The sequence below is a fragment of the Protobothrops mucrosquamatus genome, unplaced genomic scaffold (genome assembly GCF_001527695.2).
Source record: "Protobothrops mucrosquamatus isolate PMUCROS unplaced genomic scaffold, P.Mucros_1.0 scaffold5020, whole genome shotgun sequence".
NCBI lineage: Eukaryota > Metazoa > Chordata > Lepidosauria > Squamata > Viperidae > Protobothrops > Protobothrops mucrosquamatus.
Genome location: NW_015390897.1, coordinates 10,178 through 22,162, shown reverse-complemented (window position 1 = coordinate 22,162; position 11,985 = coordinate 10,178). Strand labels below are relative to the sequence as shown.

Here is an 11,985-nt window from a genome sequence, read left to right as displayed (position 1 = left end):
AATCTGGTTACCCATTGATTTTGCTTGTCAGAAGGTCACAAAAGGTGATCATATCACCCCAGGACATTGCAACCATCATAAATACATGCTGGTTGCCAAACATCCAAATGTTGATCACATGACCCTGGGGATGCTGCAATGGATGTAAGGGTGAAAAAGAGTCGTAAGTCACATTTTTCAGTGCTGTTGCAGTTTTGAACTATCATTGAATGGTTTGTAAATCAAGGACTACCTGTACCTTATACAATTAAAATTCTCCAACATTGATTCAAGCCACAAAAAAGCTAAATATCTAGTTCTCTTACTCAAATAACTTATCTTGTATGATATATACAGTAGTAGTACAGTGTAATTAAAATGGAATTTTCCAATTAATTCCAATTCCAACTGATTAATCAATAAGCATCATGGAACTCTACAGTAGTTTATAAAATACATGCAAGTTAGCTTTAATGCTTTCTGGATGGACTCTAATTCTCAGTTTGTATTTCAGGAATATTTGTTTAAAAACCTTTAAAGGTTTTCCTAGTATGTTTTGGGTTAGGATTAGCATTATTTTTTTAATGTATTAAACATGTATTTATGAATTGTCATAATCAAAATTATGTTTCCTTATGTTCGTTCTGCATTTCATTTCATTTCATTCTGAAAATGTCTAGTTGCTTTCCTTGATAAAATCAATTAATTATTTTTACTTTGCAGGCCACTGGGATCAGAAAATGTGCTTCTTAGAGGAGCTACATTAAAGAACACTGAGAAAATCTTCGGTAAACTTTGCCTGTTGAGACACTGACTAAAAGCAACATCTTTTAATGTAGTACAAATTATCTCTTGTTCAAAAACAAAGTGAAAGAGACCAACAAATAGAGCTATTTTGAGTTGAAAGCAAGGTTGTCAATATAAAATCCTAAATTATTCAATAGTCTGTGTGGTGAGCGTAGGTGGTTCTGGTTTTTGTCAATTTCCATTTGCTACTTTTTGCAATGTTCCTGAAGTATTTTCTTCTTGTGTGATATCTGCAAGAATGGATCACATGATAAAATCACATTATTAAACCTATCGGTTTCTACCATGATCTCTGACTATGACAGAGACCATTGTTGTCCTCTGCTGGGCTCCGTTGCCTATTTGATTGTATTTGTTAAACTGTTATTAACTGCTGAGGAGCTCTAGGCTATGGCTTCATCTTGTTTTCAAGATATAGGCATCCTTAGAAAATAAAAATGGTGAATACTGTTCCTCCAGCCCAAAGAAATGGCCAAGAATGATAGCATGGTAGTTTGTACCTTGTGGCTTATCTGCAGGTAAATTCGTAGAATTTGGCCTTGCCATTTACAGTGAATCTTTTTGTGAGAATGCCTGTGACACCACAAAATATCAGATATGTCTTTTGTCCCCAAAAGGCTGGAATTCCTTTGACTGACAGATTGTATTTGGATACACAATGTTATCACTGAACAGAATAAAGACAATATGGATTTTTTTCAGTGTAGCAATAACAAATCAGAATAGTACAACCACCCAATTTTTGATTCAGTATTTATCACAAATGCATGTGGCCATTATTCAATTTATTAGTCTAATGATAATCCTGTCTTCTTCATAATCCTATGTTTTTTATTTATGTTTTTGTTTGTTTGTTTGTTTTTGTTTTTTCTTCTTTCAGGCGTTGCAATATATACTGGCATGGAAACAAAAATGGCATTGAATTACCAATCAAAATCACAGAAACGATCGGCTGTAGAAAAGTAAAGTGTTATCAACTGTTCTAATATCTCTGTGTGTATTATGGATGAAATGAATAGAAAATAAAAACATTTATCTGATGAGTAGGGGAATATAATAATTTGCATATATTTGTCAATGATTACTTTCATAATGAAGGAGTTTGGGTCATTTGTGTTCTTAAATGTTTTCTTAAAGTTTATTATTAGGAATTTAAATACAGTTTTCAGTTTGTTACAGTTCTAAACTTTCTAGTTTTGCCAAGTTTTTGATACCATGATCTCTTTTATCTCATGACACTCAAAGTTGTTCAGTCAGACGACAAATACATTTAAGAAATTATTATTACCTTCATATTTTAGTGCACATATTCACACACACACACATGTACAGACATATTTTAATATTTTATTCCTGGTTGCAGACAAGTTATCTATTTTAAAATCTAAAGTATATTGAAAAAATAGCACAGTTCTTTTCATGGCATTTCATGGCATTTGTAAATTTCTTTCAATTACACACATAAGAGCTATGAATCTCTACAGTTGTCTCAAATCATTCTTTAAATGCTTCCTAACACATCTCAAAATGAAAAAGGAGTGGAAGCAGTGATATTTCTAGGGTTTACATAAGCTTGCTTGCTTGTTTTCACCTGGCTTACTTTGAGGCTTTGGTGTTTGTGGGTGTGTGTATATACACACACACACAAACATATATAGTTTGTGTGTGTGTGTATATGTATAGAGATACATATATAGTTATGTATCTCTCACTCTCTGTGTGTGTATTTAATGACTGACTTATCCTGGAAAACATCAAATCATGTTTCAGGTTTAGCATACAATAGCTATTTACAGTAATTAGTTACTTTGTATTGCTTTTCCTCTATATGAAAATAGAATAAGACAGCCCTTTGAGGAATTATGAAACATAAATGTGATCAGCGTATTTGGAAATGCCCTTTTAGCATACATCAGTACTGTGTAATGCTCCTTGTATATGAATGTAGACACACTGTATTCTCTTTCATCATGTATCAAATTATATCACTGAGACTCTATTTTTGTTGAACAATTGAGTAAAAATAATATAAAGTAATTGACAATGTGTAGTAATAGATATTCATTAATCTGACTTTCAGATTAATCTTTAATTCTGACTTGTCTGGCACATTTATATACAGAAAAGACTTAGATTAATTGAAAATATAAAATGAATAGTTATGTTTTAAAATGACTATGTTTCATTAATTATAATATTTTCTTTCATCTGTTTCAGATCAATGAATGCTTTTCTTATTGTATATCTTTGTATTCTAATTAGTAAATCACTAATAAATACCATCCTGAAATATGTTTGGCAGCTTGAGCAATATCGTGATGAACCTTGGTATAATAAAAAAACAGAATCTGAAAGGAAAAGAAATGTGGTATGTAGACTATTTCATTCATACTGAAATATAATAATGTACTTACCTTTGATTTCTGCCCTTGCCTATCTTGAATAAGTAGAGTGCTTTCAACACAGCTCTTGGCTATATCCTGTAAACCAATGTTTCCCAATCTTGGGAACTTTAAAAATGCTGGCTGAGGAACTCTAGGAATTGAAATCCAAACATTTTAAAGTTGTCAAGGTTGGGAAACACTGATGTTAGCTGTTGGAAGAATTTTTCCATATTTGTGTAGCCTTCCACAAATATCACATTCCCCTACTCCAAGACAGTTAGTGGTCTCTTCAACTGGTCAACGGGGCAACCCTAAAAATGGCAGCCTTCTGGCATTCTCCCTCCACTTTTCCTGGTGCTTTATATGAAGAACATAAGACCCTTAAGCTTTAGGATTATCAGAAAGACCATAGGAACTTCTGATATTTATCATTTCAGGATGCAAAAGTATCAGTATCGTGGAATATGCATGGGTAAGTCACTAACAAATTAGCCCAATGTTTGAATATAAAAAGTTCCTTCATATGGCAAACAATACTATACATTCCTGCCTCTACAATTCTACAAGCACAATAGAATAATTTTAAAAAAAACCATTTTGTCTAGTTATATTCAGTTTTATGCTAGCAAAGGTGTCAGCTCTGTGAGGCAGTTCAGGCATGAAGCATCCTTGAAGAATGAGCTCTGTGTTTATTGTAAGATTACTTTAACAGAATCTTGCAAGCCTAAAAGTACACCTCTTTCTCCAGACCTTTACTGTATAAGAAGTTAGGGAGGTCCCTTGTAAGGTATTTGCCATGCCCCCATTCCTTCTGTGGTCTCAGCTGCCTTTTATCTGACTGTTGCCTAGTTTGTACTTCATCCTCTTGTTTCAAGGTCATTCTCATTGTACCATTACATAAGATGATGATGTACAACTAGCACAACAATTGGCACAACTTGAAATGAATTAAGGTTCTGATTTTTAGAAGCTCTTTCACAAATAGAATCAAAGTAAGGAATGAAATACTTGTACGAGAATTAAAATATGGTTTCTACATATGCATAAACCTGGATAGGACAAAAGATACTATTGGGAACAAACTTGTGGATTTCTCTTGCTGAATGGGGATGATGTTATTTAAAAATAGCATGGACCTAGTTCACATATTCCAACCTGATCAACAAATCACACAAGGGTTGGCACTTCAATAAGCAACTCATAAACATGGATTGGAAATCAGGATGTTTTCTAACTTACATAATAGGGAATCTTAAACATGGCAAACTGAGAGGAGGGAAAAGATATAAAGAATGCCATGTCAGCTATTGTAGGCCAATAAATATGTTTACTGAGGTAGCCCATTAATCTAAATCTTGGCCTCTCAGTAGTTTTGACTAATTTATGCTCTTACATATTAATCATAGAAATCAGAATATATTTTCTCTTATGAAAAAGCAATAATAACATGTCTAAGAGTATAATTATATACGTTTTCAAAGAAATAAATCCAACTGTAGCAGCTTCTCTCAAGTTAATATGAATAATACTGTCGTCTAGCATAAACTAGCTTACATTGATATTGTTTTATTTTTGTCTTCTCTTGACAGTATATCACAGCGTTTACAGATTTTCTTTCTTTCATGGTCCTTTTCAACTACATCATTCCTGTATCTATGTATGTCACAGTAGAAATGCAGAAATTTCTTGGTTCTTATTTTCTCACTTGGGATGAAGAAATGTTTGATGAAGAAATAGGTGAAGGACCACTTGTGAATACCTCTGATCTTAATGAAGAGTTAGGGCAGGTAACTGTCATGCAGAAACAACTATAAAAATATAATAGATGTCTTTGATGTAAAGGCAGCTGAACAGATTAATATTTCAATTTTCCTGGAATTATTTTTATTATTATAATGCATAACTATTTGCCTGATTTATAGGGTATACTGATTATCTTGCTGATCAGAATTTCTTATAAATCACAGTTGACTTTAGATATTTGGTAAAAAAAGAAACCTATGCAGTAGTTTCAAATGTCCTGCACTAGGAGAAGGAAAAAGCTATGCCTAAATACAAGATGCATCTTTTTTCAACTCACAACACTAAATGCAGTTTGGCAAAGGGTCAGAAAGTATATGACTTTGAATCATGTCTCTCAATAACTACAGTAAGAACACCCAGTGGTGAAAATTCCTGGAGATCATAGTTCTCTATTTTATTTATTTGTTATGTTCAAACTAGATCTGATTGATTGTCATATGATGTATTATCAGAAAAAACTACTATCAGTATCAGTATTGAAAGTTCATATCTTGGACAGTTTAGATTATTATTTAAATAATAGTGCAAAAGTCATGCAGTGTTCTGCTGATAGTCTCAAAGGTACTTTTTAAAAAGGCAACTGGACTTTCTTTGTTTTTCCTTGAAGATGTTTTGCTTCTCATTCAAGAAGCTTCAAAAGCTTCTTGAATGAGAAGTGAAATGTCTTCAAGGAAAAACAAAGTCCAGCTGCATTTTGAAAAAGCACCTTTGGGACAACCATGACCTGCAGGACTGAGAATCTCCACAGACATTTTCTGCTTATATAAAGGTAGTCCTCAACTTACAACCACAATTGAACCCAAAATTTCCATTCATAGGCAAGACAGTTGTTAAGTGAGTTTTGCCTCATTTTGAGACCTTTTTGCCACAATTATTAAACGAATTATTGCAGTTGTTAACTGAATCATGCGATTGTTAAGTGAATCTGGCTTGCACCATTGACTTCACTTGTCAAAAGCTGGCTGGGAAAGTTACAAAAGGTGATCACATGACCCCGGGACAGCGCATACATGCCACTTGCCAAGTGCCCGAATTTTGATCACTTGACTGTGGAGATGCTACAATGATCAGAAGTATGAAAAACCCATCATAATTCACTTTTTTTAGCACCGTTGTAATTTGGAATAGTCACTAAATGAATGGTTGTAAGTCAAGGGTTACCTGTGTCACAATCCAAATCACTTAGCACTCTTTGTACTGTAAACAGGCTTACCATTGGAAATTCATATAGATAAATTTTTGAACTAGAGTAATAAAATATTGTTTTAAAAAATAATAAAACAACTTTCTCCTCTGTATTGCATTCATTTGCATTATAGCAAAATGTCTCCTTGAAAAGAAAATATTGCAAATTTTCTTAAGACCAAATGACATAATTTCAAAATTCACACATAATTATTCAAATCTGTCCTTGTTTTGTTAATCCTAGGTTAAGCTATCTTTCTCTTTTCAGGTTGAATATGTTTTCACAGATAAAACAGGGACATTAACTGAAAACAATATGGAATTCATAGAGTGCTGCATTGAGGGGCATGTTTATATACCCCATGTCATCTGTAATGGCCAAATACTCCATGACTGTGCTGGAATTGATATGATTGATTCATCCCCAGGAGGAAGTGGAAAAGTATGAACAGTTGTGCTTTGTTTTGTTAATGCTGATCCAACATATTGAAAAACTAAACTCGATTTCTTGATTTTCTGGACACATTTATGTAATTTTGTTGGCAACAATATGCCGTTGCTTTCCCATCTAGCTTACTGCCTTGACCATTATTGAAAACATGTCACTTGAATCCTTTGATTGAAGTAGCTTTTTGTCTGATAGGTATTGTGCTTTAAAAATGTTAAATGCTTTTTCTAAGATGTTTCTAATTTGACAGTGATATCAACCCCACTATTTAAAATCTTTGCAGAGAATAATTAAGAATTCTCTGGACATCAAACTAATAAATGAAGATGATATCACTTGAGTTTAAATTAAATTGGAGCAATGTAAAAAGTGGGCTGCAATTCAGTCCAAGGGTTGCAATCTTGATGCCTCCCTAGTTTGATAAGGCAGGATAGAAGGATGGATCTAGATCAGGGGTAGTCAACCTTGGCTCTTTTATGACTCGTGGATTTCAACTCCCAGAATTCCTGAGCCAGCTAAGCTGGCTCAGGAATTCTGGGAATTGAAGTCCACGAGTCATAAAAGAGACAAGGTTGACTACCCCTGATCTAGAGGATTTAATAAGGATAGCAAGAGCTTGGGGGTGGCATAGACACAATTTTCAATTGTGTTTAAATATAAATTTAAATGTACACCTTTTTAATTGTATTTAATGATAGCTACACTAATCATTTATTGGTGGAAAGGTAAACTTAATTGTTCTAAAATGACTTTGTGGGGTGGACTTAAAAAGTACCTTGTGAAAGGCTTACATTGATATATTGGTTTTTGTAATGCACATGTGAATTGGCTCCTTTCTCAGAGAAGTTTTCACCAAATCACATCACCTCTGTTCTTTTCTTCTCTCTCTCTCTCTCTCTTTTCTCTCAGAGCTCATAACACTTCAGATAATCTCACTAGCTTGTCTTAATAAAGTGATAAAATGTCCTGAGTGCAAGTTGCATATTGATCCCAAAATATCATTTTATTACCAGTTCAACTTCACAGACTCTCTGTCATTGGTCTAGCAATGGCCTTAAGTGATCAAGGGAATGGCTATATAAACTATAATAAGAAAAAGAATAGTGATCACATGGGATTTCTACAGCTAAGACCCCTGTAGCTGAACCCAGAAATAGAATGACTAAACACTTTTTAATGAACAGATCAAGAATATTATTTCTTTAAAATAGAATGACTAAACACTTTTTAATGAACAGATCAAGAACATTATTTTCTTAAATACATTGAATTGTTTTATTTATTTGTAGAGGTTTTTTTCTTAAAATAGATACACTTACTAACAGTGGAAAGTCTTCCCTTCCCTTCCTCTTTGCAGCCTCTTATCTTGTGTTCCATTCCACTTTGTTTACAAGATCTCGATGCTCTTATGGACAAACTTTAGGAATCAGAGGTGTTGGTGGAAGGAGGGAGAGAGAAATAAAACTTTCCTTCCATTAACTTCCTTAAATTGGGATCAATGCTAATAATGTATCCACTTTGAGCTCATCAGTCTAATAAATTTAAATGTACAATATCTTTCCTATAAGTAAGTACATACTAGTGCTTTTCATAGATGTTCTTCCCTTTTAATTTTTTTTATAAAGTTTTCTTGATTTTTTTTAACAGAATTCAATAGTAATCATTCAACAAAAACGTGTTGTCTGAGTATCTTATTCACTAGTTCAAATTAAATTCCTAATCCCTAAATCTTTTCTCTAACCATCGATAAATTTTAATTTATAAATTTAATTTATTTAATTTTTAATTTATTAGGACCGAGAAGAGCTCTTTTTCCGAGCTCTGTGCCTTTGTCATACAGTTCAAGTGAAAGAAGATGATATGGTGGATGGAGTAAAGAAAGCTCAGCTTTCAGGAAAATCTTCCGTGTATATTTCATCATCCCCTGACGAAGTTGCTTTAGTTGAAGGGATTCAGAGGTATGTACAAATTAGTATAATTGTCTCAAAAACTATGTAAGATCAAATGCCTGTTTCCTTTCATAGTATGAGCACAGGAGAAAATGTTATCTTTGAAAATATGTCTGTGATTCACTGAGAAAAATACAGATATTAAGAAAACAAAAGTAGACCTAGTGCAGAGGTAGGCAACCTTGGCTCTTTTATGACTCGTGGACTTCATGGCTGGTTCAGGAATTCTGGGAGTTGAAGTCCACGAGTCATAAAAGAGCCAAGGTTGCCTACCCCTGGCCTAGTGGATATGAGATGTTACTTTGGACATAAAGACTGTAAAACAGCTCTAGGTTTATCTTAATTTCTGCTGAAAAATAAATGTTTCTTCTGTTTTTAAAGCCCCATTATTGTAATTTGTGTGAACCTGTCTGGCTTAGAGGTTATCAAAAATAAAAACCTTTATTACAATCTAGGGTAAAGCACAACAATAAAAATGGTAAAAATCTTCTCTTAAGACCTACTTGAAAGAGAACATGAAACTGGCTAAGCTAGTCTATATATGGGAATATCTGCACTCCCATCTTTTTAAAATAAGTGTTCACTCCCCACATAGGGGAAAGATAGAAAATGGAACGTTGGATATTGTTATCTCATAAGTGTTTACCATGGAGTTACATTCGGCATATTTACTATAAATATGGACAAGAATATAACTGAGAGCCAGAAATGCAATGTCCAAATGTGATGAAAGTAAAAACTCTGAAGGTAGTTGGCATACAGTATACACCATTTAGGTATTTCTACTTGCATCTTCAACCAGTATGAGCAAGTAAGTACACTTGGAACCTTTGGATTCTTTGGACTTGTTAGAGAAAAAACAAGCCAAAGCATATAATGCTAAGGAACTAGAGATGAAGTTATTTGGCTTTGTTCAGCTACTCTCACTGGTAAGGAGGAGCAAACTAAAAGTGATAACTTCCATGCACCTCCTGCCTAAATAATACTCTACAGTTGTCACTAATTCCAGCATCTGAATGCATCTAATGTCTTGGTAAAAGCAAAATAAAAAACTTGATTTGATTACAGATAGGCATCAACAGCTTAGGTAAATTAGCTATTCTCTAATCCTTGAAATAGAAAACAGGATAAAGGAATCCTTAACCAACCTGAGTGAATCACATTTTTCTGACCTGAAAATTATTTTAAAAAGGTATTTTTTAACATACATCAAACTCTATTGTAAACATGAAATATAATCATTTTAATTCCTGTTATGTCTATAATTGAATTTTTAGACTTGGTTATACATATTTACGATTGAAAGACAATTTTATGGAAATTCTAAATCGAGAAAATGACATTGAAAGGTAAGTTGTTTTTAATATGAAACAAGGGTAATCAATGGAATACTTCCTGTATATAGTTATTTAAAACACACTTAATGTCATTATAAAATTACTTGTCAAAAATATTCTGCTTAATTGATTCTTTAAGCTATTTTGGAAAGACTTAGAACTCTGTAAGTGAATTTTGAGTTAGAATATGGGGTTTAAATGGGACATTATTTTTCCATCATAAGAAACATAAGAGCATGGCGTCCCTATTCTTCTAAAGCTAAGAATGTATACATGCAAATGTAATTGATTGCAAAATGTTATTTTGTTTCCTTCAGATTTGAACTATTAGAAGTTCTTAGTTTTGATTCAGTAAGAAGACGGATGAGTGTGATTGTAAAATCAGCAAAAGGTAATCAAAAGAAACTTTACAATTTCACATTGAAGGACCTTTTATTCTTTCCAGCCCAATAGGATGCTATTAAACAAGCTTTAAAAAATTGGAACTCTGCCTGTATGTCAGAAAGATAATTTTCAGATAAGAACAGGACCAAATTTGTTGGGGGAAAGATGGCAAGAGAAAGATCTACTTAGGAAAGCACTACTGTAGATAGATCACATGACTCTGAAGCAAAGAGAGGGCTTAGAATGCAGCATTCTGAGCCAATGCAAGTGCCTAATGAATGTCTATTCATATTTCAGAAATCTGTTTAGACCAGGGGAAGAAAGATACTGTCAAACCCAAAATACCAGACCAGAAAATCAACTCCATGGGAAAGCTAGAACTATCTTTATTGAGATTGGTTAGAAAAATAGAATCTTGCCTATCTGATTCTGCTGTACCTCCCCTCTCTGCCCCTTTTTATACTCTCATGAATCAGGGATATCTGCCTGAGCTATTTCTGAATACTATCTTCCCTCTCAGGATTTAAAAAATGTTGTCAGCCCCTTTTGCCTACGTAATAGTTCTTGCCTATTTTCATCAAGTTCACTTCACTTACTCTTCCCAGATATGTTACTGAATATCTAACAAACTTTTCTCATTTTGTTTTGTTTCTATATTTTCAGGGGAAATCTTTCTGTTTTGCAAAGGAGCAGATTCTTCTATATTTCCTAGAGTTACAGAAGGAAAAATAGAACAGATCAGGTCAAGAGTTGAGCGAAATGCTGTGGTAAGATCCAAATTCTATTAAGTATAATTTATATTGTGTGTCTATCAGACAGAAAGAAATGTAATTTATCCCAAATGGAACACATTGATGTCCACAGCAAATCAAGATTCCATCTTTATAGATGGAGGGGAAAAAAATGGAGGTCACAGTAAAGATATAAGTTAAGACAGAGACCAGAAATGTATAGTTGTATATAGATATATTATATGTAATTAATGTACAATATGGACTGACAAGACGGAGATGTCAGTCAAAGACGATTTACCATGTTCAATGTTTTTAATCTTTTTTTTCCTTTGTACATAATAAAAACTTAAAAAAAAGATTCCACCAATATCATATGGTAATACCATGATGCAAATCCCACCTCTCTTTATTTGCATTTTTTTATCCTTCTGTCTAACAGAAGTATATACAGTAAGTTGTGATATTCAGTTCATGATATCATGAAGCAAGTTTTGTCATACATTATCTTGGTCTTTTCCTGCTCCCTGCATCTACCTGTGTATAGAACCAAAGAGTTGAATGATCTAACCCAAAGATCTCACATAAGAAGTGATGTAATTATGCATCATTTGAATGTTCTTTCCTAAGATGTGAAGGTATCATATGATTGTCACCATTTTTAATCTTACTTTACCTTGTGGGATCCTCAGGCATTGTTTTGGAGGATGTCAGCCCTAAAAGGCTTCATCTTCCTGATGCTACACTTACATGTGGTATGTTTGTGGTTTAGCATTATATGTGGACCACGGTATCATGCTGCGGCGTCTCGGTGAGTTAGGAGTGGGAGGCACTGTTATGCAGTGGTTCTCCTCCTTCCTCACCGACCGTACGCAGTCTGTATTGGCAGGGGGACAGAGGTCGACTCCTAGGCCCCTAACTTGTGGGGTGCCTCAGGGGTCGGTCCTCTCTCCCCTACTGTTCAATATTTATGTGAAG

At 33.7% G+C, this 11,985-nt stretch overlaps 1 protein-coding gene across 1 annotated transcript in view; it reads left to right on the top strand.

Annotated features, from left to right (window-relative positions):
- The window catches only part of LOC107299496 (probable phospholipid-transporting ATPase IH), a gene marked incomplete at both ends in the record, with an annotated part of 26,041 nt that overhangs the window by 9,468 nt on the left and 4,588 nt on the right, over window positions 1-11,985 (top strand). The window contains 9 exon segments of the mRNA XM_015828850.1: window positions 703-767; window positions 1,667-1,748; window positions 3,004-3,154; window positions 4,760-4,957; window positions 6,427-6,600; window positions 8,401-8,564; window positions 9,833-9,904; window positions 10,210-10,283; window positions 10,940-11,145. Coding sequence (XP_015684336.1) covers window positions 703-767; window positions 1,667-1,748; window positions 3,004-3,154; window positions 4,760-4,957; window positions 6,427-6,600; window positions 8,401-8,564; window positions 9,833-9,904; window positions 10,210-10,283; window positions 10,940-11,145 — 1,186 coding nt within the window.